General features: G+C 34.8%; 1 protein-coding gene across 1 annotated transcript in view; it reads right to left on the bottom strand.

The window, feature by feature from the left end:
- USP34 (ubiquitin specific peptidase 34) overlaps positions 1-27,658 on the bottom strand; it is a 141,479-nt gene that overhangs the window by 14,806 nt on the left and 99,015 nt on the right. Inside the window, exons 43-68 of the mRNA XM_069787621.1 lie at positions 25,798-25,961; positions 24,683-24,748; positions 22,149-22,295; positions 22,007-22,063; positions 21,830-21,907; positions 21,029-21,123; positions 19,883-20,055; positions 19,123-19,276; positions 17,542-17,620; positions 15,958-16,011; positions 15,767-15,862; positions 14,094-14,158; positions 13,922-13,997; positions 13,773-13,820; positions 12,979-13,044; positions 11,381-11,461; positions 10,108-10,193; positions 8,735-8,903; positions 8,576-8,650; positions 7,855-8,006; positions 7,392-7,440; positions 7,182-7,286; positions 7,014-7,058; positions 5,480-5,584; positions 2,888-3,035; positions 1,231-1,865 (exon numbers count right to left, since the gene is read on the bottom strand). Of these exons, the coding sequence (XP_069643722.1) occupies positions 1,231-1,865; positions 2,888-3,035; positions 5,480-5,584; positions 7,014-7,058; positions 7,182-7,286; positions 7,392-7,440; positions 7,855-8,006; positions 8,576-8,650; positions 8,735-8,903; positions 10,108-10,193; positions 11,381-11,461; positions 12,979-13,044; positions 13,773-13,820; positions 13,922-13,997; positions 14,094-14,158; positions 15,767-15,862; positions 15,958-16,011; positions 17,542-17,620; positions 19,123-19,276; positions 19,883-20,055; positions 21,029-21,123; positions 21,830-21,907; positions 22,007-22,063; positions 22,149-22,295; positions 24,683-24,748; positions 25,798-25,961 (3,068 nt within the window). The remainder of the gene's footprint in view (positions 1-1,230; positions 1,866-2,887; positions 3,036-5,479; positions 5,585-7,013; positions 7,059-7,181; positions 7,287-7,391; positions 7,441-7,854; positions 8,007-8,575; positions 8,651-8,734; positions 8,904-10,107; positions 10,194-11,380; positions 11,462-12,978; positions 13,045-13,772; positions 13,821-13,921; positions 13,998-14,093; positions 14,159-15,766; positions 15,863-15,957; positions 16,012-17,541; positions 17,621-19,122; positions 19,277-19,882; positions 20,056-21,028; positions 21,124-21,829; positions 21,908-22,006; positions 22,064-22,148; positions 22,296-24,682; positions 24,749-25,797; positions 25,962-27,658) is intronic.

Below are 27,658 nucleotides of genomic sequence, written 5' to 3'. Positions count from 1 at the left end.
TAGTTTGCTTTCAGCCTTTGCTATTTACTGTGTGGATTAGGACACAGATATTTGAGATAACCTTTCTGAACCTTAAATGGATGTTTTGATGCTTCCTAACAGCACAGGTCATTGCCACATACACACACAGACATACATATATATATGAAAGAATCTGAAATCCTGATCCATGTGACCAAACTCCAAACTTCCTGGCTTTCCTTAAGGAATGTAGGGAGTCATTTACATGCTGCATGGGTGTGTTCATTCTCTGATGATAATACTATATTCCAAGTAACAGAATTCAGAAAGCTGCTTATGCTAAAACTTGCTGAAGTCCCACATGCAGGGGAAACACTAAACATGGTGGAGTAACTAAAAGTCCCTTGCAAGACAAACTGAGACTTCCGAGGGGAGATGCAAACAATGAAAGCAGCAGGAATACTCCCCCCAGGACTGTCAGACTAAATTTACTCTGCGAGCTGAACTAGAACAGAAGTTCAACATAGAAGATTCCATGCATCCTCCTCCTCTACATAGTGAAGAAAAATCTTTGTATTCTTTCTGTCCTCTTACACCTATGAAGGACCTCAAAGCAACATTCACAGAGTAATCATGCAAAAATGCATACTTTGCCTCTTAAAAACTTTGTAAGCCTGTTTTTTCATCGTTACACATGGACTATTTTAACTAGTATCCACTCTCTACTGCAGGAGTCATAATGTTGTAGAGACAGTGCAACTCCCAGTGTACCAGTGTTTTGCAAAAGGCACACAAGTGTTCCCAAGGTGAACACAAGGCCATCCTCCATTTCAATGCAACAGGCTAAATCTTGGCCCTATTCCAGAAACTGAAAGCAAAGAAACTCACTGGGAATTCCTCCAACTTGGTGTGTTAGAATGCAACACACTTTCTTGAGACCACCATTAAAGGCTATTCCTTGTTTCTTACGACTAGACTGGCATACAGAAAATTGAAGAACAGTGGAAACACCAGTGTCTGCTTCCAGAAAAAAACATCTGCTCTGCAACTGCTACACAGCAAAGAAGAAAACCCAAAACAATCCCCCCACAAAGTACAGTAATCAGATCTAAATACATTATTAATTACTTATACCAGGAAATCAAAATATAATGCTTTCACCAGTGGATACATTAAGTCAGTCTTTTCATCTTTTTCATTAAAAGAGACATTCAGTAAGAGAGAAAATACTAACAATGAAACGGTATTCTTTGGTATCAATCTACTTACTCCTGGGTACTGACTGGCATGTGGCGTGAGATTCTTAAAGGCCCACTGGATATTCTGGTGAGAAGCCAACTGCCTCGTGAACGCAGGGGACTGCTCACAGCAGAGGCGCAGGATGCCGTAGTAGGCAGGCAGCATCCCACGGTTAAAGAGCACCACATCCTGATCGTCATGGTCTGCAAGGATGTAATTGAAGGCAATGTTCTTCGTCACCACGGGATTCTGTACAATAAGGCGTACGTTCTCTGGACAGTCAACACACACATTATACCAAAAAGACAGCAAAGCCTGTTTGTTGTGGTTGGTGGCTATAGCCGGCTCAGAAAGTTTAGGCTGGAAAAGGTTCCATAAGTCCATGAAGTAAGTAGAAAACATGAGTTTCTCAGTTTTTGAGATCAAACAGTATGTCATGAAACTGAAGTAGGGCACAAGTTTTGTAGTGCCATGAACAGCAGCATCAACATATAGCTTAGCTCTTGAAAGAAGGCCAAGAAGCACATTGTAGACTTGATGAAGAACTACTGTAGTATCTGGACTGAGAGGCAGATCGCGTGTAGGGATGTGCAAAGAGCGGGTCGATCGGAACATCTGACGGAAGGAATTGCTTGGAATAAGCGACACCAAGAGATAGGCTGCAGCTTCAAATAAAAACAAATTTGTTACACCTTTGAAAATGACATACATGCGTAACAGCCATTTAAACAGAAGTTAAATTACAGTGTATGTTCCATTTACAGATTTCAAAGCATTTTACAGAATCTGGTATTACTATATTCACACTAGAGATGGAAAAAAAAAAAGTAAAAATCAGAGTGGTAAGTCTAGCACAAAGCATGTTAAAAGTGGTGTTGAGATTTGCTTTCAGGCCTCTTTACACTATATTCCTGCCTGCTGCTTGGTTCTAACTCTTCTAACACAATGCATCCCATCACAGAAATACAAACCCAGACGTCTTCTGTGACTAAACTGTCCACTGCTTGATCAACAACAAGTCATTACCTCTTCAGAGATGTTTACAACTGGAGTCTGTTGCAAAGCTGTACCGCCAGTTTCCAAATCTCCCTCAACCACAGAAAATGTATTAAAGTTCAGTGTGGCCTGTTACTGTGGAATCTCCTTTATAAAAAACTTTAGACACAGGAAAGGCTGAACGTGATCTGGCAATCTGACAGTGTGATTCCTGGTAGAAAAAACAGAGAGCCAGGACACCCTAGAGATGGGGAGATACACAGGCTGCTTCTCCTTGATCCACAAGTTCAAAGGACTCAACTGAAGATTACTCTGTGAGGGGTGAAAGAAGAACATGGTCTACTCCTACCTACCTACAATACAACTATGTGATGGTCACTATGGAGAACTCTTGGATTAGCTCTTTTTCTTCTTTGGGTTTTCCTGAATCTAGTAGATTAACCACATAAGATGAAGAACCTACTAATGTATCATTCGAGTTATGAAATCAAAACAGTTTTCATCAAAACCAGTAGCATGTCTTCATGAGGCACCACAGTTGTACTAATATTTTAAAATACAGCAATTCTAAAACAATTGGAAAAGGAAAAAGCAAGCACAAGAGCATGTATTTCACTTGTGACAGAAATACCCCATACATAGTAACTTGCTACAACAGAAGAATAATTCTTTTCAATTTAAATTAACTTACAAGTTCTCACTCTAGGATAGTTGTGTGCCAGAAGAAAACGTTCAACCCAGTTTTCCATATTTTGCAGCACCCAGCTGTGAGCTAGTTTATTTCGAGGTGTTTGCACAGCCAGCCAATCCAGGCACTGAGATGGGTTGTATTCAATGACCTGAAAGAAAAGGGGAAAAATAAAAAAGAATACATTCACCTTGGCAATATGTACTGATGGTATTAAAAAACCCTAAAAATAACTGCTAAGACTTTAAAAATATTTTTTCAAAATCACTTCGAACTATCAAAACACCTACGAGACTGAGATGCTCTGGCTGACAAAGAAAACCCTTATTAAGTTTCACTGGTTTGTGCTTCTGAATCTCATGCAGAGCTTCTGAAAGTTCAATCTATGTCCAGGAAGTTACTCTACAGACCCTTTCTGCATATTTTGAGATATTTAAGAATTGAAATGTTAGGCACTTAGGAAACTGAACAATCTGGTCTTTATAAACAAATAAATCTTTTTTTTTAAATAGCTAACAAAACCTTAACACTGAATCAGTATTTTTAGCCAAGTTACATCAAAAGAACATAAATGGCATGCAAGTATGTTCACATAGCTTCATGCTGAGGGTAACTATTACGGTTTTTATGAATATGCAATTTCAAGGAAGAAATTAATCTAGTGCTTTTCAAAGGTAATGAAAAGCCTGTGGAGTGCTGTTGTACAGTTATCAAAGCCTTGCAGATAATAAGGAGAAAACATAGCTTCCTGTGCCTTTCTGGTTCTGTGTGGTTGAAAATTTGTTGACATTAGGCCAATAAAAGTAGTTTGTTCATTTGCTAGTTTTTAAAAACTGTTTTCTTTTTACCTTGAGGCCCAGGTGCCCAGACAAGGAAAAAGGAACTCTTACCTATCTAAGAAACCATTTGCTGGATTGCTGAAGCTGTTCCCAACTACTCTAATCCACCTGAAGAATATAAGCAGCTGATGACCAAAACTCTGCTTATAAAATTTTAATCTCAATTTAAAAATAAACATATTAAGAACAATCTCCTCCCTTTTTTTAGAAATGACAAATTGGTCTGTCAAATTTCCTTTGTAATAGCTGGAGGGTATCTCCAAGAAAAAGACTATCATTGTTCACTGTCTTCATAGCTCAATCACTTTTTAATGACTTGTAGAAACTGGAGTGGCAGCAAAAGTAGGTTCTACACCCTAAATCTGTCTGTCTGTGCATTAACTACTGGGCCTTTCATCCCTGCCTACACAATTTATATCTCTAGGGCTGTGTCAACAAGGTAAGGATAATGATGCTGGCAACACCAGAGACTGAACCGATGTCTTCGACTGCTAAAAGCTTGACTTTCCAACAGAAACCTGCCACCAACTTGCTTCCCCTGTTGGTTCAGTTTGCGTAGTAAGAATAAGGAGGGAAATAAAAAACAGGATTGCTTAACAAATTACATACCTAAACTTTGTGGCTGACTGAAGCACGAAGCACAGGTACTTACTTCATGCCACAACTTGCATATTGTCGTATGAAGTTTAATTACAAAAATTCTCTTGGAAAGGTTTCCTTATTGCTGAGAGAAGTTCGTAACCTACAACTTCCCCGTATACAGAAAGCAGCTAGATGTAATTTTTGACCTTGAGATCCACTGTTTGAACTCTCTTTACCGGAGGTACAGCAGTTACAGCTAATTCATATTCAGATCAGACTTGGTATACACTTTCCCAGATTACCTAGTGGTTCCTATCCTATAACTGCTCCCAACCAGGAGTAAAATACTTTTGAACAGCAATCCATATTCTATCCCACAGTGCTTCAGTGGGTAAGACACGTTTGTGTTTTACCAGATGTCACAATTCTGCACAGTAATAATCTTCTACAAACCCCAGCCCCACTTTTTAAAAAGTATTAAAGGGAATAAACAGCTTGTCCTCAGCAGTCTTCAGGCTGTACACACCATTCTTGGGCAGTAATAAAGACAGTAAATCACACTAGGAACTCAAAGAGCAGTTATAGTGAAAGCTTTAATTCCTAAAATATTGCTCAGGTAAAGGAATTTATCCCTGTGCCAACTTGGTTAAAAAGTCTCTCTCTTGCTTTAGAAATGCAAGCAAGAATGGTCCTGCACCACAGCAATTATCCACTAGATTGAATTTAGCACTATATTATGGGTTAAAAATGTTAATGAGCATTTTACAGAGAACAAAAAATGTCAAACTAATATTCAAAGAACCAGTACATAATGGACAAAAAAACCCTAACGAATGATGGGTCTTGATACGTTTTAGTCCTTGCAAAAGGCTAACTGAGAAAAATAAGTAGAATTTGCCCAGAAGAAGCATTCTAGACCCTTATTATGGATCAAGTAATTTCTCATTAAACTAAAATTTAAACTGAAATACCAGTTAACCAGAATGCTGTTCAAATAACATTAAAAGTTCAAGCAGAACTTTTAAATGTCTATTAGCTGTTGCTGTTTATTCGGAAAAGAAATGGTCATTAAAAAAAAATCATGAATTGATGCACATGTAAAACCCTTTCATAGACATAAAAGAATGAACAAGAGAAAGACAATTTAGCTTCTGTTTTCTTTTACATGTTGTACCTCCCATATCCTCTGCAGAATGTAAGAAGCAAAGGGTGGCATTCCTGGAGGTCCACCAGCAAATTCCATCAGCATGGTCAGCAATTTGAAAAAAGGATTGGCTGCCTGTAATGCATAAAAATAAAAATATCCATTTTGATCCATTTCATTTCATCCACTAATTTTTTTAGAGACTTAAAAAAACCCCCAAACATTTGCATAAAAATGTATTTCTATGAACTTTTGACATGAAAATTTATATTACTTTTAAACCCTTATTATTATATCTGTAAATAATCCACACACATACATATATATCTCAATACTACTGTATCCACATGTGGATACAGTAGAATTAAGCCACTTCTTATATAGCTAGTGCAAGGCAACATGATCATTCTAGGCAGGATCAGTCTACTAGAAATCTGAAGTTACAAGGAAATAACAGTACGTATTCTCTGACACAGACATTATTCTGAACAAAAAGTTGGGGAATCAAGCTGTACAGTCTTGAAGAATTCACCAATTTATGCTGTTTTACATAGATAGAAGATTTCACTATCTCAGAGAAGCTATTATTTTTATATATTTGCATAACACGTAACATGGATTGTGAAAAGTTCATCCAAAAGAATCACATTTTGAGGGTTTACACTCATCATTATTATTTTCATACCATCTTCCTCTGAAACGATCACCATTTCTACTCTAACATGTTGGATCTGATATGAAATTATTTTTTTTTAAAGTTTTCTAAGAGCCACCCAGCTTTTAATAACGCTTCAATAAAATGGTTACTACTATTAATATATATTTTGCACCTCACCAAAAATGCCTCTGGTGCCTGTGTGTATGTGCAAAGCAAAAAAAGCATAAAAATGTAGCAAATGTTAGCGTGACAGGAGGGAAGTAGACTGTCATCTGATAGTGCCCATTCTATCACACAAAGCAAAGCTGTCATGAGAATGATTTAGTATGCGTTTCTTTTCCAACCATGATCATGCCTCCTCTGCTAGACATGCCCTCAATTTTTCCGGATTATTTTTTCTTTTCTGACAGCAGTATACAAGAATGTCCTTGTGTGAGCATACACTTCTGCACTCTGTATATATTTTTCATGTGGAATCCATTTGGAACTCTCAGTACTTTTGTTATTACCAGGGCAGGAATTTATTCTGACTGAGAAATGTGTTTGCATGCACAGAACTGCAAAATAGTGCCCCAAAACTTGAACCACCAGACGATAATTACGTATCTCCACTTATTCTAGCATACACGTTTTATTGTTACCAATTTTTTTTTATTATTCATATAGGTGGAGAATCTAGAAATATGTTATTTGGCTTTGAATAAAACTTTCATCTTAAACTGCATACCAGATTTCTGCTTTAGAAAACTTAATATACAGTCCAGTTAGACTTCATCGAATGTCACAAAAACTTCCATGGATCATCCTCCATGCAAGATTTTTGATTAGCAAAGGATTATTTAAGTAATTTAAAACAGAAAAATATTAATACAAATTATTTAATATACAGGTAGTATGTTTACATACCTCAGGAGTCAACTTTGCTATAGATGTGAAAAGCATGGACACAATCTTAAAAACAAAACAAACAAAACTCACTTAGACTTGTGCTTATTCAGTTAAAATAATAAAAATCACCCCATTACACTTATTAGATAAGATTTTCAACAAATAGCTGTAGTTTCTGATACTTACATGTTCTGCAAGTCGATTATTGTACCGACACAAACTGAAAATGAGATTGCAAGTTTGCCTGATGTTGATACCATCACGGATATGTTGAAACAAAAAAGGAAAACCCTGAAAGAAATAATAAGATACTAGTACATTGTCTACAATTACATATGTACACATACATATGTGCATTTTTTTTGAGGCTCATACAGTCATATTTAAATTAATTACCTTTCCTCCTGTTAATGCTGCCATGTCATTTTGTGACAGAGTCAAATGCCTAAAATACAAAAAACCCTTTATCATTTTACTTCAGAGATTACTAAGTAAGGTTAAGCAGAAATACAGGACCGAGTGTTAGTTTATATTCTTCTGTATCACAATAGACAGAAGAATATAAAAGTATTGACATAAAATTGAACAAAAATAGTAAATATTTTCTACTCAGGCCAAATAAAAAAAGAAATCCAAATGTGGGCAACTGAATGTGTTTAAGGATTTAGCCTGAGTCTTTTGTTTTGTCAACAATGACGAAACATTTCTCTCTTCAATGGTTAAAAATAGAATGGGCCCACATACAAGCTCGTTTATGCTGTTGAAAAAGCCCACCCACCCCCCGCATCCCATAAAATGACTAATTCCTTTCTGAACAAGCTTAGATTAGAATTTACTTCGGTTTTTCAAAAGCTCTTGCCTTTCTGAGCGAGACTGTTCAACTAGAAGAGCAATCAGGGCAATCATCTTTTCAAGTGCAGCAGGCCTGTATTTTTCTTCTGCTAAAGAAAGTATATCTTCCTCTTCTTCCTCCTCCTCCCCTTCTTCCTCAGAAAGTACTTCAACCTGCGGCTGAAGGAAAAAAAGGTGACTTCAATGTGGACATTTTAAGCCTTAATTTCAAAGAGCCTGTACATGGTTTTGCACATATTCTGTCCTCTCTTTTATTCAAAACAACTCAATAAACTTGCATGAATCAAAACAGGTAAACACCTAATCGCTTGATTTTTCATGCTGAAGCATTCATTTTGCATAAGCTAAACTGTATTTACAAATGCAAAAGTTGGTTGAAGTCACTACATAGCCTGATATGGTGGTCTATTTCATAAAAAACCCAGGTACATTTAAAAGCTTAAGTTGTACAATAGAAGTAAGCAATCGTTAACATTAATAGCATGATGAGGGCAACTTAATTGCTTCTACTTAAAATCTACTTCTATACTAAATAGAAAACACTGGTTTATAGCATAGCCAATTCAGCATCTTTTTAAATTATTATATTCACTTAAATATTGAAAAAAATTGTATGAGTGAAAATTTTAATTTAACAGCTGAAAAATGGTTCAAGAGACACAGTACTAATGATCACACATGTAAAATATGAAAGACGAGTTCTTGTTATACAAGACATTCAAACTTACATTTTCAGGTCCTTTAGTTCCCATGTAGAAATGGACCATTGTAGATATGGCTTGCAATGAAAGCAAGAACTGGCTCTGAAATACATAGATATTGAATTATTTGAAAATACATACATGCATATGCATACCTAATTCCCAAAACTACAAGGCTATACTTACTTCCTCTTCTCCCATTTTGGCAAATTCATAAAGAAAGGCAAAGTACTCTGTGAGATGTTTACTGTGAGGCTTAACACCATGCTCCATAATTGACAAGAGTGTCTTCACAAAGCGAGTCACACAAGAGCGGCTGCCAATGTCTTCCACAGGACCATCTATGTCATCCGAACTGAAAGCAAAATCCAATTTAGATACTTCAACACAATACATGGAGCATGAAATCACCTTGAACCAGTCAAAAAAAAAATTCTGAAAAACTTCCAGTTTTCTACTCTGTCCTACTATCATACTCCAATCTCTAACACTTTCTCTTATGCCAAGTATAGCCTAGATGACAACATGGCTTAATGTAAGGTAGCATCTATCACTCAAAATGTTGAAAGGTTAACAAAACTAGTATTTTGAATCAATGATTCTAGTCAGGAAAAGAATTCTTAGAAAAACAGTATTAGGGGATCTGCTACTTAAAATCATCTTCTTGGTTTGCACGTCACATTTCCTGAGTTTCAAGAAAGAATGCTGTTATAGCTAATTATACTGTGGAACTAAGGCAAGGCAGTCTGCTAAACACACATACAAGATACTGACAGGGCAGAAAACATGCACTTTCAACCTTACTCATCTACTGAAAGTTGGATCTTATCACTAAACAAAACAAGTGACAGACTCTTTTAAAGTAAGGCTTCCAGAGAAAACTAAATTCTATTTTTTGCCATGAAAACTGTATCTTCACATCCTGAATTTTGTAATGGCAGTATAGTTATTACAAACTCTGCCATTTTTGGTCTGGAAAAAAATTATTATCAGGATCACAAACTTAACCCAAGAGATGAAAGAAAAAACACTTTCTTCTTTTTCTCATCATCTATCAAAAAGAAGAAATATTTCATAACTGGAGACAAAGTGACAGTTTTCTTGAGAATTAGCAGTACAAAATAGAATCCAAGAGGTTTTTTCCTACTTTTTGACAAAAACTGTGATTTAGCTATATGACACAGAACAAGACTCTCATCTCCAGCCTCTTTCATCGGAGGCACAAATCAAAATTTGCACCTATATGCCTGTGAATTTGCAATTGGATTCTCATGTATAAGTAGTGAGATTTACACTTGCAGCGTATTACTGGAAGTGAAAAGAAAGACTGCTGAATATCTAGTCTAAGGAAACAAATGTTTCAAACAATGTCTCTTTAGGCACTGGCTTTTCCAACCACAATAATATTTTTAAATAAATCAGAACTTTTTGGGTAGAATAATAAACAATTAAAACAGTACTGTTTTAGGTTTATAAGACCATTTTGAATAATTCATTAAACAAAAGCAATTGCTGTAGCACATGTAATAAATAGAAGTTTTCAGGTGTTATTATTTTACCAGTCTTCCATTCCTGGCTGGAGATAAAGATGCGCATGCACTGGCCTCAGCCTCTGTATCACATGAATACACAAACGCTGGAACATCTGCAAATGCATAAGTAAATGAACTCCACATGTTCATTCTTTTACATATATGTCAATACATATTTTCTAAGCCAAGAATATTCTGTCTCCTATGCAATTCAAAGTTAAAGCTGAGATTGAGATGCCCATGTTCCATTTCTAAGTGTATTTTAACAGCATAGTCAAACCTGGTTTTATAAACAGATCTGATGGAGGAACCCTAAAAAGTTTTTAATATTGGTGTGCACTGTACACTACTGAAACATGACTTAAGATTGCTGTTCATAAATGTTATTTTTTCTTCAATCTCTTATCTTCTGAAATGTTTAGATATTTTTGGCAAGGCTTTTTTATTTTACCTCTGGCTGTAAGGAAATTTTAAGGAAATTCCTTCCAGTAATTTTTAATTTATAAAACATTCATCAATGATTAGAGCTTTGCCTAACATCTTGCATAGAGTTCTCCCATGAAATATATTCAATAATGGGTTGCATACAGAAACTATGTATGGTTCTATATGGAAATATTACTTTAATAATCAGAAAAGTTACACCAATTGAAGGGTTCAGGTGAGATAAAGTAATTGCTAAAGTTTTACCTAAAGAACTTGCAATAGAAATATACTTTTAAGTGAAACTACTAATAGTATTTGTATCTGTGACTATCCAAATGCTACTAATGTAGGGTTTATTCAATTTTAAACATTTCCAGAAAAGGGCATTAACAAAACTTTGTGGCATAAGGTTATAAAATTAAATGTATCTACAAAACCCAAAGGCAGAAGTTTAGAAGTGAAGCTTCCATTAGGAGTACTGAATGTACATAATTTATTATTTTTTATTTTCTGAATGTGTGTCTTGACACATTATTGTTGAACCAATTCAGAAGAAAAACATTTTTAATGTAAAGTGTTCAAATTTGTAGAGATCATGTGGGAGTTGTAGAAAACTTAATTTGTATCTATTGTGACATTTTGTGATCCTAACTGTACAACTACAGCACTACAGCAACATTGATTTTGTTTCAAACAACAATAACGCTCCCATGGTCAAATATTTTCTCTAAAACTTACACAAGAATAGAAAAGAGTAAGATAATTACAGGTATTAATAAAAACTTGCAGAATCTTTGTATGTGTCATAATAATTGCCCATTTCTGTTCAAAGGTCAAGTACTCACTTGACTTAAAAAGGAACATTTTTTCTTACCTGTCTCACAATCTGATTGGGACACTTTATTAGAATCTGCATTGGCCACCAATCATCATCAGCCATACGATCCAAAAACCACTGCAGAAGATACATACTTTGTTAGTTTTGTTCCAAACTTGTTCTAGTCCAATCTTCTTTTTGCATGATATTAAAGTCTGAAGAGAAATTGATGTTACTATTATTAAGGAATAAGCAAGTATTAATCCAAGGGAAATCTAAATGTCTTCCATGCATGACAAGAAAGGAATAAAGATCAATAGCAGTAAACATCAATGTAAGTTTATATCCAGTATCTTCTTATCCCTGGGTTCTGCATGTCATTATTCAATTCTCTGGAAGGACACGCTTATCCTGAAAAGTGATGTCAACAGAATAAAAAATGATGCTTACAAGGAAGCATAAGCTGAAGAATCTTGTAGAATAGGGATAGGCTTAAACAAGAATGTAGTTACTGAATTAGATACCTTTTGCATTTTAAAACATGGAAAAGCCTTAATACCTCCAGAGACAGAAAATGTATAAAAATACCAGAGAATGATTCAAAGTTAGACTCAGCAAATAATACAACTGAGTATTCTAGCTCCACAAATTTTGTTTTATTCAGAAGGAAAAGCAGTTTAAATTAAAGAATCCATGTTGTTCTTCGCAATTGTACCTGAGTATTTTTTACTACATTAAATGTCTTCACTCATTTTAAGCATCTTAGGACTATACCATACTAACAAAACCATATCACCCAAATACTCAGTATTATATAACAATTTAACAAACTAGAATCAATCTATAAAAGAACAATGAATTTAATTAATTTGTACTGAACAAGGTCTAATGCAGGATACAGTATGTATCAGGGTCCTTGTACATTCAAATTATCATAGAAAGTCTATCACAAACTTTCCTTCAGTATCTCAAAATTGTTTTTGCCAACACCACAGTGACTTTTTGTCTATAGTTTCTTAGTCCCTCTCCCACTTTGTCGCAGAGTCCCTTCAAGCAGCATCCTGAAAAAATTTATATGAAAAAAACATTCTGCCATTTTCTTCTCCTTTTTCCAATAATTTTAAGTCTTTCTACACTTTGGGTACAAGATCCTCAGCTTCACAAGCAAGGCACTATATGAATTTGTTTTCAGCTAATTCTAACATTAGCTGTTCTAACTCTCCTTCTAAGATTCTTCATTGCACTGCTGCCTTTTATCTCACTGCCCTCTTCCCCTGGATTCAACTCCAGTTCCTGCCATTCTAGTCCTTAAACAGTAGTCTCTTCCCATTTCTCTTGTGTGATTTCATTTAAACACCTCTTAATTACACAAATCCATATGTAATGAAATAAAGAGGTTGAGACACTGTGTGTGTTCTAGTCCAGTGACAAAGTGATTTTGACCTGTGGTCTTGCCATAGGCTTCTGAAAATAAAAGTCAAGTCATTCCCCAGAATCTGCAGTATTCAGAGAGGATGAATTAAATCTCATAGTGCACAAATATGCCAAATACAGTAGTTCATAGTCCAAAATATTCCAGGGATACGAACCTCCAGGAAAGTTAAACAATATATAGAAAGTTGGTTTGTACTTTGCTGAGTTCCTAAGTCACTTACTTCACAAGCAGCCTGACTGTTATTAAACTGTTTTGTTAACAGTTCAATCCACTGAAGCATTGTAGGCTGTAAAAAGAAATACAGAAAAAAACTGTAACTTAAAATAATAAATTGCAACTTAATCTTTAAACGTTTCTAAATGGTCAGTTAGAACACTGAATCTTAAGAACATAGCTACAAACACCAAATGCTTTATAAACTGGTAATATGTTGCACCTATATAAAAGTAACAGTACATACATTGAAACTAATGCAACTAATACCTACATATTTGGACTAATTGTCCAATTACACATTATTACATATTCTTACTAATCCCAGAAAAGCTAGAATTAGTAGCATTATGCCAACATAGATGAGAAAGAAGTAAAATCTGACTGAGAAAAAGATGTTTAAGATAGAATGGAACTTTCTTGTTGTTCGTGCTAGTATTTATCCTTTAAAATTCATGAGCATAACTGTTGCTTAGTGGTAAACACTCCCCTCTGCATAAGACTAACAAGTGCTTGTTAAGATCTGAATCATCCAGGAATTTTCAAATGAAAAGAAGACAAAAATCTGTTGTTCCTGATGCACTGCTGAGGCAGAGAAGGCTAAAACCAGAACTCGCATTTTTTTGCATTGCGCAGTGTTTACTATAAATGTGTTAAATGACACTCTTTAAACATTAACTTGGTATCATCTGTGGTACTTAATACGTCTGTCAATCACACTTCTAAAATGAAAAAGTACAGATATACTTTTCACTATAGTCATGCAGTTAATTAATGAGAATTCACAAGTAAATAGAATACCTTTTCCTTTGAATGAATAAATGTCTCTAGTACAAAGGAAGTGCTTAACTGGAAAAAAAAATATTGCACCATTAATTATGGAATGCCTGAATTAAAATGTGAACAAGGTAAAATTTAAAATAAGCATGATATACTTTTAAAGTACTTACCTTTGCAGTCATCAGGGAAACCGCTTTTGGATCTGGTAGTGTGCTTGGGATGCTACTACACAACTGCCACATAAACCTAGAGTCAGTAATTTTATTTGTTAATTAAAATAAATAATGAAAATCTGCAAGAAGAAAAGAAGCATTAATATTACATTTTTTAAGAAAAACTTACCCAAAATATGTATGTTCAAAAATGTTCTTGTCTTGAAGAAACTGCATGTTATCATGCCATATCCACTGAAGAAAAAATGCTAACATCAGATACAAGAAAGCAGTTTATTTCACTACATAAGCATGATTTTAGGAATATTTAAACTCTTGCCATGGCTAAGAAAAATTTTTTTCCGACGAAAAACTATTTCTGAAAGCATTTTCTTCATTTTAAAGGATTGGCTCAAAGTTGTTTTATTTATACTATAGCAAGTATTAGTTTTGCCTGCCATATGACTGCAAAACAGAGCTCAGAACCTTCTCCTCTTTCTGTGATCTCATTTTTACAACTTACATTTTTAGGCTGAAATTTTGAGAACTAGTCCAACATGTTAAAAAAGAACCACAGTTTAAGACCATATTTTGATGTCTGCAACAGCGTAATAACTTAAAAAACGCCCCAAAACTCTCTAAAGACATAGTTTCACTAATTGAGATCAGTTAGACTTTCCAGCAGCCTAGCTAGGTATGTCTAAAGGTTGAATTTCTGACCCAAAGCCTGATGAGCCCTGTGAACTATTGATAAATTCTTAAAGAGTAGCACTTGAGATTCCATCATTAACCAGAAAATGATTTCATGCCAGGCCCCCCTGTTCCTCTCTCCAAAATGATGTTTTTGACCAAATCTGTTTGTAGCATTTTTCATATAAAAACAGTTTAAAAGTTTAACTCTGATAAAATCTATTATTATTTTTAAGACTGAGAAGGATAAAAAGCACCATTTGATTTGCTGACGAGGGATGAAGAGTCTTTTTAAGCTAAGAACCTAACACGTGACAGATGATAAAGCAATACTTCTGGCCAGAGGGAGCAGGGAAACTGGCTTTTCATGTGATAAAAAGGGAGAAGAATGTCTTATAAATCCCACATTGGGGATACATCTAGCATAGTGAGATCCCTAGTTAAATACTCTGCTCCTGTGTGCTGCCTTTTTCAGTTCCTCAAGCTATACATGGCTTAAATAGTATCTTTACATAAATAGCCCGGTATCCTAAGAGCAACCCTCATCACTGAGGAGAACAGGGAGCTGTAGCTGTTACTGGGTTTTGTTTCCCCTACCCCTTTTACTAACACCTGGGCTACACTATGACTATGGGGAGGAAGAGGTCCTTTTCTGACTGATGCTCCCCATCACAAGCACAAGCAGTCACAATCTTATATGGCTTTCACATAGTATTTCACAACCGCTAGCAAAAGTGCAAACAGCTAGAACTATTCTCTTATTCTGTCCCACCTCAAAGCAGTAAGTTGCTGAGGAATTGAAAAAGGAAAAGGACAGTGGTTAACGAGAATACTTCCTGTAATATTGCAACTATTCAGAAAATCTTGGTAAGCTCTCACAAATACTGAAAAACAGTGCTCTACCATTTTTTACCAATAAGATGCAGAACGATTTAGATATCTGAATTAGAAAATACAGGACAGAATGAGAAAACATCTAAAATTTACATACAGTGGAAATCTTAATTTACTTCCTAGTCAAATGACATTCTCCTAAGGAAGACAGCTAAATGAAAGGACTGTCATCTTACTGATTTAAATTATATTCACTTTCCTATGTTTATTCAGATTCCTAATTTGTTTAGGATTTCCTACAGTATTTTAAAATTGGTGTTAAAACAAATCAACTTGTACCTCCAACAATTCTGATGAAACATCAAATTTGTAGTCTTTGCCATTTTCTTCCTCTGGTTCCATCCGTTTATAAAACAGCATGTAAGCACTGTGTGTCTTTAAGAAAAAAACATCTGTATAATTTTTGCTTTCTGAGATAAATCATGAAAGTAGAAGTATAGTCATATAACAAGTGTTTGGAAGAGAAATACCTTTTCAAATGAGAAGTCCATAAATTTATCAGTAACAGAATCGTAAGTTTTTGTCTGTCAAGAAAAAAAGTAAAACCATTAATTACAAGGTTTTTTTATGGTCTGGTTATTGGCAGTTTGAGAAAAATGTGCAAGTGAACTATTTCATGACATTTGCAGGGAGGCTGCTGACAATTTATTCTTTGCTCAAAGTAGTCTTCCTTCTTTTTTTTTCTTCTACAGTGGCCTATTCTGATTTTTCAAAGTTGCTGTATAATATTGTGACCTACATCTCCCGCTATTTCCTGTCTCATCCATCTCATTTACACTTCTTTTTAGACACCTAAAGTTATTTTATCCATTTTCCAAACAAAATATTTTGTTTCTGCATGTTGTCTTTATCAGACAAGAGGAGTTTTCTTATGCACAGGACTGTTTTAGTAAGATACTGCATTATTCATAATTTGTTTTATATAATTATATATATATATAAAATCATATACAAAAATGATCAATTCAAGCATAACCTGAAAACGTTTTGAGTGTCGTCCAACAGTTATTCGTATTAATACAGTGTAAAAATATCCAGACTGATGTCACAGGGCAGTGGGCTGACCCAAAAGACAAAGCCGATACTGTATTAAAAAACCTTGTACTACTGAAAGCAAGCAAACATCAACTTAAGGAATTTTATCTTCTTACAATAAAAGGAACAAGCAAAACTATTTAAGCCTGTAGATCCATTAGCTTGAAAATCACTTACTAATATCAGAGTTCAAACCTTCCTGCTGAACAGCAGCATAAGCTGTACACAGATCTGACAGGTTTTTAGTTCAGTTCTGTCACCAGTGAAAAAGGATCTGACTGTAAGAGGTTCACAGACCAGAATCTGGAAGTTCCTAACACAAGACATAGACAAAGATCAAAAAGCCCTGTTCCTCCACAATAGGCATAAGCTTGAAGTAATTATTCCTTCAGTCAAGCCTGAGCAAAGCAGCCATCCAAGCAAAGGATTACTAAATTAGTTGCATACTCACTTTTTAATAAGTAAATAAATAATACGATGATAAAAACCAGATATAGTGAAGAAATACCTCTTCTTTGGAGAGAGACTTCACTAACTCATTTTGATTCATTAGTAATACCTATGCTATACTTCTGACACCTGTCTTTTAAAAGCCACATAAAAATACGTGGATTCATATTCACAAATCAAATATGATAGTTGGTACAGAAGAAATTAAGACCCTTCTCCTTCGTCATCTTAACTTCTGTTCTATAGAAAGTGTAAAAAAACTAGAAAGCTTGCATCACCAGCTTGCAAGCAGTCTCACTTTGCCAAGTCTTTCATTCCCCAAAGGAGGGGGAGACCCTTTGAAGAGATCGATGGTGGAAGAACAGCTAACTAGATGAACGTAAGGTAAAGTATCACCTGCACAACAAACATGTCAAAGGTTTAATAAAACCCAGCTAACACTTCTAACTGTTTCATATACATTCACAACAGATGGCAGACCAAAGGTGAACACCATGGACTCTTCACGGAAGTCTTCAGAACAGATATTGTAATGGTTCAATGTGACAAAAATAAAAGTCATAACTTACAGTCATTTCTCCACCAAAACATTCTGAAGCAAGCTGGGCAGAATCAAATGGTTTTACTTCAGCATCATTGAAAAGGTACCTGTAAAACAGTAAGATGTTAAAAAACTGCTGTTTGTCTCTAAGGGCAAACAAAGCATAACAAGGACTTCAAATGATTCTTCAGATTTAAGTATTCCTATTAATTTCTAATGTCTTGTTTGAATCACAGCAAACTAAAAACTGATCCCAAAAGTGACTTCCTTTCACTAAGATCAGGAAGTCAGCATTTCAACAGTTCTTGGTTTTTCTTTTTGTCAAGAGACACATTATTTTCCTCATTTTACCAGCCTGACTCTGGTACAGATAGGGTTTTAATGCAGCCAAGATCTGCCTTTTCAATCTGAGTGAAATGGAAATCAAAATTACAAAGGGGAGAATCATTCCTTAGGACAATAGAACTCAAACTGGAAGGAAACAGAACATGGTACACTGTTACAATTCCCTCTGGAGCAGGGATTGGGTCACAAGTTTCAAAAATGCTCCAGCTAATTATTCTAGAGACAGGAATAGAGGAAATCTTGTCTCCTGTTCCAGGGCCTCAGCTGAGAATCTGAGATATGACATCCAGAAATGAAATGCAGACAGTGTTCCCTGCTGTCTTATGTCACCTAGCAAGACTGTCCTCCTTTCCATGCCAATGTCTCATCCCTTTCCCAGGCTACTTCTCCGAACTTTTTCTTCCTCTTCACAACCATGATATGCCCAATGTATGCAAAAGTTTCCAAAGTAGAAGTGGGATGTCATAGTTTAAAAAAAAAATTAAAAATTATTATTTAAAAAGAAAATAGTGCATAGCATTTATTAATCTCACTTATGTGTAAGAAGGTCCCGTCTCTTTTTTTAATCTTTGAAAAGAAGGGACAGAAAAATACATGCTGTCAAATATTCCAGTATGTCACTGTAAATTGCATCTAGGAGGACCTGGCCAATAGGAAAAGATCACCAGCTAGATAAACTTAAAAATCAAATGTGAAAACAATTCCACATAGAAAAAGTACATTAAGAACATATTTAGATAAACTAAGTATTGTAACATCATTTCTGCCACACAGGATGCAAAGAGTTTAAAGTGAAGAAATATTCAAATTGTTGTTTCACTGAAAATGGACAAAGTGAAAAGGACTGAATTCCACAATCATAAATGTAGCTGTATGCTTGCCAGAGGTAACAACTTGATTTTATGAACGACAAACTATTAAATCTTACTTCATTTGTACTGAAATAGATTAAAATATAGTCTTTGATAGTCCTGTCAAGAAACAAGCACTGGCTGTAATGTGAGGCTAGCATGGCATTCTCCTGCTACACCTGTGTCCAAGGCACTCCACAACTATTGCAGCTACAGCACACAGATTTGTATGCTAATAAATTAATATACTTACACCTATCAAATTCCAACATCTTGTGCTTTTGAGAGTAACCCACATCATGTTATCTCCTACACATATATCTTCTGTATCTCCTATACTGCATCTGACACAGTCAACAAGTTTTAGTTATTTTAAAATAAGAAATTACAAAATGTTGTTTTGCATAACTCACCATTTGTTGTTTTTGTAAGCATGGGGATTGACTATATCTCTGATAAAACTGTAGTAATGTCCACCATCTGCTGTTCCTGTATGAACCGTTACGCCTATCAGATCATATTCGTAACTTTCAGTTTCTTTCAAATATTCACCATCTTCCTTAAAACCTGTAATAATTTAATACAGTATTTCATCAGTTATTTCCTAAACACCTGAACGTCAACATTTATGCCTTACACACATTTCCTATAGTTGTACTTAATTTTTTTTCTTTTCAGCACTGCACAACAATCACAGTCAGAAACTCCATACCCAGAACAAGCAACACAGATGCCAACTCTTGTGAAACAGTTATTGCTTTTTTTTGCAAAACATCACTACTAAAGAGATCAGGACTAATAACTAAGTTATTCTAAGTTAGCACATCTTATTTATGACGGCAGTTAGCCAGCCATTTGCTGAAGTTCAAGTATTACCCTGCAAAATCAAAATAGGCTAGCAACAAGCCATATGTAACTATTTGTAATTTCTCTCATACTTTAAAAACAAATTTAAGAATAATTCAAGTTGAACGTTATATGAAAACAAAAATAATTGGCTGTTTTTCTCATTAAAAAGAATGTATGACTTTGGGAATATAGGTTGATTGAAACTCTTTTTAAGCAAACAAAATCAAGCATAAAATCACTAATTGTTTGCTTATGTTATGTATACAGAAAGTGGTACACAGATGAAAGAGACAAAGCTTGCTGAATTCATTTTATGAGGCATACCTTCTTTTCTGTCATTTTTTCCCATGAGGAAATCTTCAGTGTAAGGTGTCATATCCAAACGTAAAGGGAATGAAAAATGCGTATTGACTTTCTCCTTCATCATGGTTACCATATTAAAGGTATATCTCATTGTATTGAAGCTTAAGATACGAGGTAGTTTCTTAAAACATGCCCTTAAGGGTTAGAAATAATCATGATTTACAAAAGTTTAGTAGGTTGAATTATATTTTCACAAAGATTTTAAACACATTTATTTCAAACATAAAATTGGAAATCCGTTGCTAAGTCACATAAATATAAAATTCACCTATCATAATGCCCTAGAGCAGGGCAGTCTAACTGGCAGCAGAAAGGTCACATTTAGCCTTGGAAGAAACAACAAATTTATTCATATGGCACAAATGACAGTTTTCTAAAATTATATTGTAAAATGAGTCATGAATGAATTTAACAATGCAAATCCCCTCGTTAGACAGAGTTACTATCTTGTAACTGACAAATTTCAGTGCAGAACATATCTTATATTATATCTCATGAACTTCACAATAATGATTTTAAAGTAAGTTACTCTTTCACACACGTCCTTTTAACAGCTAGAAAAACAACTATGAGTTTTTTCATCTCTAATAAAGAAATTTGTTAGTTGCAATACAAAAACAATATAAAATTTTTATTTAGCTTCTCTTTATTAGCAGACATTTTAAAATATGGAAACATTTTGAAAACTACCAATTTTAATTAAGAAATTTAGAGTTATGTATGAAACCTAAGCAATTATCCTGCATAATAACATAAGTACTGAACAACCTCTGAAATAATCTGACCTTTTAAAAACGGGAGAAGCTACAGATTTCAAAAGGTACTAATTTCTACACATTTCTTTTTATTTACATTAAAAAAAGGTCACAAACATTTTACTGTCTAGGTCATCTTTTGCTAAGATACCTTGTATTCTTTGTTTTGGAAATTTGATTTCTTAGTTACAAGCTCATTTGCACGGGGACCACATCCTCATAGGCATACACAGTAGCAAACGGAATGAAACCACAGTCCTGTCTCATCTAAAGGATTACTCTCATTCCAATAGTAATTTCAGTAATTTACTAAAAAGAAACATTAGGAATGTTTATTTCTTCTTAATCATACCTTTTTTCAGCCCGCACTTTCTTCCCACAATGAGAACATGTATACATGTTGTCACCTTCCAAGGTATCTTTAATAGTTACTTCATCAAGAGATTCCTACATATAATAAACAAAAACAACAAAAAACCCCCTTACATTTATCTTAGTTACATTTATCTTGTGCTTGCATGGCCTGCTTTACAAACCCCTCTCTTTGTTTAATTAACATTTCCATAAGTTATGAAAGTAAAGGTGGTCAAAGGCACCAGAGTTTGCAAGAAGAGCATGCACCTGAACTAAGAGAAGAGTTTGACAGGAAAACCAGTTCCTTATCCAAACACAAAATTTAGGAACCAATTCAGAAAAAATGGTTCCAAACTGTCCCAAAGAATTCAAGTTGAAATTCACATTCTAATGTGGGGATTAATAGTTGTTTAAAAATCTTGAAAACCGAAACCTATGCCAGTGTGAGTTTTAAATTAACTTCATAAGCAATAGTACATGTATATATAAAATCTTTTGACATTTACAAAGGAAAAAATGTCCTCTTATAAAAAAATAGCCATAGCATTTTTAAAACACAGAAGTAGTGATTACTGAGTGTAACACAATCTTCAGTCAATTCCAAATAGCACCAGCTTATAGCATGCTGCATTGAAAAGGTGAAACAATTCACTCAAATTACCTAGTAATATCAACCCAGAAATACACCAAACCTAGAGTACAGGTACAGGAAGCAACAACAGCGTATGGTACAGTCTTTTATACTTGACTGCACCCATTTATAATTGTGATCTATGCTACACAGCTTGGCATTACTTACATAAATATTCTTCATATCTGCCACCTGGCATCTTACTGTATAGAACTCTTCAGCAGTCTGACTTACATGCTCACAGTCCTAAATCACAGCAACGAAGGAGAAAAGCAATGAAATAACGCTTGAGAAGTTAAAAAAAAAAAAATCTTTAAAAGATAAGGATAGGGAAAGAATACTTACCAAAGAAACAACATTGTTTGTGATAACACCTCCAAACAAGCTTTTCACTGTATTTTTCTGTGAATGAATTAACAAATTCTGTCAAGGAGATTTGAGCAAATCCATAAGTTTTCAAGTTCCCTTTTGCTCCCTCTTAACTCACCAGTTCTGGAGACATTTCTTCTATTTTTGTTATTAGGTCAGTGAAGAATTCAGTCATATCTTTCTGCTCTCCAGTGTTCAGTGGCTGCTTATCCATGGTATAGGTTTTACAGAAAGGCCTTGGATTGTATGCCTTACATTCACTTTCCTTTAGGTAAAAAATATCAAGCAAAACAAATCAACATAAATCCTTATATTTTGAAGTTACACAGATATACTGAACATACATATACGAATGTCTATTTAAAAAAGGACATACTTTTACATACAGTACCTCCATATGCCTTTTAGGCAACAAAGTTGTTTAAGTGCTTAAATGCTTCTGATGAAATGTAAAGCGGTTTTTAACTAAATTATTATCATTATTGTAATATTATTAAAATATAGTTTGTACAATATTAATAAATAATATTTAATAAATGCTTAATAAAATGAGTCATTAAAATAAAAGAACTTGGCTGAAGATGTGACATCTGTTCAGATACAAAATATAGTATGAGGAACATCAGCCTGTATTTATGTATTTCTGGACACTACTGACTTAAACCTTGACAAGTACTTAATTTCCATTCGGACTTCTCTATGCTATAAAACTGCATCATCTAGTTCTCAACTGCGTGTGTTCAGAGAAAAGAATTTGCAGTATAAAGCAATTCTTTAGAATACATCCCCCATTCCGCTGCCTTGCACACTGGGAATGCAGAACTTATTTACAGCAGAAGGAACTTTGTTCTTGTAAACAACGATATACATACTGTTTTCTTTTAAGGATGTGTGGCAAGACTGCGCTTCCTGTAAATATTACCTTTTTTTGGAATAAAGTCAGTCTTCAAGGTTTTAATAATGTTAAATCTTCATATGATTTTATGTTCCTATATTATTTTATGCTTATGTAAATACCTAGATTTATTTTTTCTATGACTCATGGCAGGGACTACAAGCCTAAATTCCTTTCCTCTATTTGTCTTCAAAGTGGTTATGAACTTCTTTCACAAAAGCCAGTGCCAAGAACAAAAACACTCAGCTCTCCTCAGTTTTCTTTTTTCATTATTTCACTATTTCATAAATGCTTCACTATTTTAACAACAGTGAACACCTAGCAACTGCTTCAATTTTGTTACTCAGGCTCTGGAATTTCAAAAATTTTTAGTTGCTTTTTAATGCTTTATTTCAACAGATTAACCTTTGAAACACTGGAGCAAGGAAAATGCAATGAACAAAAATAATATATTTTATTTTATCACCAGGGAAACTGGGGCAAAGAAGTTGTTCCATGATTAAATGAAGAACCAAGCTCAGAACCCTTTACCTCAATGTCCATGTGAAAACACAATGAATAACAATGGTGTTGGAGAGACACTCATGGCAGAGTGTTTGTTAAAAAAAAAAAAAAATTTATTGGGATCTTGGCATGGTGCTCACATATGGAATCAAAACATCCTAGCAGGACAGTCAGTGTTTGGTAGTGATGGGGGTCTGTTGCTAGGGTCCTTGCAGTGGTTATCTTCAGTTAGACCTGGAAAAACTCCTCAAATCACCGTTTTGCTAAATTCTTATAATCCAGCTGGTAAGAGTCCTACATGACCTCCCCAGCATCTGTGTAATTCATTTCTATCGATTCACCTTAACTACGTACAAAGCATCTCTTAAATATCTTAAATCCATACAAAAGACTGTCCTATGCAGTCATTTCTGCAGAAACAGTCTTCACTGATCATTTACAAAAGTCGATTTGGAAACTGGACTAGACACAGCAGAGGCAGTAGTAGCATTGTCCCAGATTGCTACTTGGAGGGCTCCTGTAACGATCAGTAAAATAATTAATTGGGAAAGTACAGTCAATTACCCAGTTTCAAATTGGACCATTATTGCATCCAAGGAGATGCCTGGCCAGGGAGCTCCTGGACCACTCAGAGGTTTAGCAATGTAAGTGCACAGGGTGTCCCTACAGGGCACAACCCTGATACCCAGCTACACCATGACTGTAACTAAAAAGCAGACTTCATTTTCATACTTGTTAACTCACTCGTAACTGAAGTCCCATAGCTATAGTAAACACCCTGTGTTCACCTGAGCGTTCATGTGCTGGGGGTAAAAGGTTTAAATAAATGAAGGATGCTCAGACTGTGGCACCTGAGCCTGACGTTCCCATATATTCACTTCACAAACTTTTTTTTTTTTTTTTTTAAGAACACAGTAGACAATCACTAACATTTGAGAGCTGGTGCTTGCTCATTAGAGTTGGTGCCCAATATTAAACACTATCTTAGATTAGGATTTACATTGCCTCTTCATGAAAACTATTACACCAATGTTTGCTTAACTGATTTGCTGAATAACAGCTTTAAAGTGGGTAAAAACTATTTCAGTTAAGACACTCATTTACAAAACTTAGGCACAATGGACTTAAGCTGACAAGAATTTACATATAGAATGGTAACTACATTTTTCTTGCCATTTTTTCTTTTTTTTTTCCTTTTTTTTTTTCCTTCCTGAAAATAGGATACTTTATAAAATCTTCTCTTTCGTACCTACCATTAAGTATGTAAACATTTTCTGGAGTTCTAGTAGGGTGGTCTTGTGTTTCATATCTTCTGAATACTAAAAGAAATTCATAAAAGACGACTTCATCTTTTTGCTTATAACTTTACAAAAACAGCCCTTAAAAAGATGAAACAATCATCTTTTTAAACAAAAAACCAATCACTTTATTATGGACAATTAAGAAAAATTACTGTGTACAAGAACACAGAGTACACTATTTTACACTTATATATAAAGTACTACCTACTCATTTTTTGGCATGTCAACATTAAACCTAAGTAAAAGAACTCTATTTTCTAAAAATTTACTGCAGCTAGGAGCTCTTGGGAAGGTATTACAAAAGACCGTGTTAATTTTGGAATGATTTTTTTCAGTTCATAGACGTTGTGAGAGTTCTGATCAACCCTCTATATAATGCATTTCATATGCAGACCAGGAGCTTCCCTCTTTTATTTTATTTTTGTTTTTATTTATAAATGTCTAATTCTAGATGAAGTTAAGTGACATCTACCAATAACTTAACGATAACAAAAAATGATGACGTCACTGCCAGTTAGGGTGTTTCACACATTATATATGCTCTGTTGATGTCAGGGATCAAAACAAAGCTTTCTCTATTACAATAAATAGCTAGAAGTAGTAATATTCTATTTCTGGAAGTTAACCAATGTAATTTATAGGACTTGCTGTACTTTTGATAGCATGAGATACATGCTCTGGGACTTTATAAACATTCAAGAAGAATTACTTTTATTCTAAGAAAATGACAAATTAAGAGTTAAGAAACAACAGACCAGTCACATAAAACCAAACTTGAATAAATCTAGTTGACAGCAACAGAAACATGAGTTTGAGAACATGTTTTATTACAATGCCACCTTAAGAACCTACTGCACTACAAATACATTTAAAAAAAAAATTATAAATCTCTTAACTTTAGACATCAGCAAAAGAATCCAACTGAACAAAAAGCAAACTAAATCCTGAAGAAATATTCTTTATCAAGAAATAAGTCTTAAAAGTAAGTCTATATCAGCATTTGCACTGATTCTAAATTTAAACTTCTATGAAAATCCACACAAGGAACATAAGACCCCAAAGCGTACCTTTGCAGTAAAGATTGCTTGTCTGGCCTCTGGTATCATGTACAGTTGCTGAATAGTGGATGCCAAGTAACACGTTGCTCCAAGATTAGTTAGACCCACAAATCTACATTCAGCGCGAACATCATCATGTGGCCAATAATCCCACTTGTAAGGTGCATGGGAAGCTGTAAAAAATATGAATCACACACAGAGAAAAAAAGCAATTCAAAGTACAATTTACAAAAACATAAATACAATTAAAGGCTTTATGCTTACATTAATAAAATGCATCCTGTTTATGCATTCTACATTTACAGACATGAGCCAGACTGTACCTGCTCTTTAAGAAAATGCACTATAGGTACCTCAGGAAAATCACTTGATACAGCAGCGAGCCCTTCTAGATGCCACACTGCTTTGGGCTGCAACTGATTTGCTGTGCTCTCCAAAGCACTACTCATGGCAAGTATCATCTCTTACACTTGTTCTAGTGGTAGTATTACATATAGTAATGGTCTTCCAGCCTCTACCTTTAAATTAAAGTTTGGTAAAACCACATCATGTTTTCATCATCAAGTGCATCCATAAATTCTAAGCATTGGCTGCTATGCATTTTTTCTACATAAGAAATGGGTTTTTTTATAATACAAGCCAACCATAGCTCTCTCAACACTTCACTGCCTAAACCACTGAGAACATACTTTTAACTGATAACATACAACCTTTACAAGCTCCCAAACATACACCAGTAATTCCCCCAACACAAAAATTACTCATAATTTCTACTACCCATTCCCATGCACCCTATGTCACATCGTAAGAAAGCAAAGCAGAGTCTCGGCACCCAGAGGCTCAAGTTAGGGAGCCTTTCCTTCACATAACAAAACACAGATTTGGCATCAGGGGTAACCACACATGAAGCAAGACCTTTCTTTTCAGAAGAGAAGCTGGTTTCAGAATGACATCTACTACAAACAATGCCAGGCTAGCAAAAGATCTTTTTGACCAGTACAGAAGATGAATAGATGCTTATCAGAGATAAGACAAAAAAGTGCAGTGAAATGAAGTGGTTGACTATACACAAGCTTGAATAAACTTGGGAACAGTTTTTATAGGAAGAGAAGGAATGTTTTTTACTGCACTTCAAAGCCATATATACCAAAGAAATCTGCTATCTACAAGAAAAATAGGGGTAAGCAAGAAGTGAATTGCCTAGAGAATCAGACTGAAAAGACATTTTCTTTTCCTGTAAGTTTTCTATTCCTCTATATTTCATACCAGATGTAGCAATCTATTTCTTACACAGCATGGCACTAGCAAGTTAGGCAAGCCTGACAGACTCTTCTTAATAAGCCTCGTTCTGATATGGCTGCCAAGAAATCAGAAGAATGGGAAAGTTCTCCTCATCTGCCAATCAAGAAGACAGTAACTAGACTAGACAAACCATTTGTAAGGGATTAGTACTGCTTCTAGACACTGACAGGCTTCTCTTTCTAGCATCCCACTACACAGGAGAATGGAATGGGGAATTAATCTTTGAGCTGCAGAGGCAACTAGATGACACAAGCACTAAATTACAGAGGAATTAATCCAGTGTCCAAGAAAATTCACTGCAGCCTATCTTCCTTGGTATGCAAGAAGTTTGACACAAAAACTTGCAATACATCTACCTTTGCCAGTCATCCCCAAGGATATCATTCTCCAAAAAGGTAGTGTCCTGCAAATAATTCAGCACCTCTACTGAAGTATATGTTCAAATATAAAGAAAAAAAGCAAAAAAGTAATCTGGATTTATTTTACAATCCGCAAAATTTATGTGGGCTAAAGATTTATATTTTAAATCCTTACTTATTTTGCCAAAGATTAAAAGCTCATTAAGGAT

The sequence above is a fragment of the Haliaeetus albicilla genome, chromosome 7 (genome assembly GCF_947461875.1).
Source record: "Haliaeetus albicilla chromosome 7, bHalAlb1.1, whole genome shotgun sequence".
Taxonomy (NCBI): domain Eukaryota; kingdom Metazoa; phylum Chordata; class Aves; order Accipitriformes; family Accipitridae; genus Haliaeetus; species Haliaeetus albicilla.
Note: the sequence above shows the minus strand (reverse complement) of the source record. Positions and strands in the feature narration are given on the sequence as shown.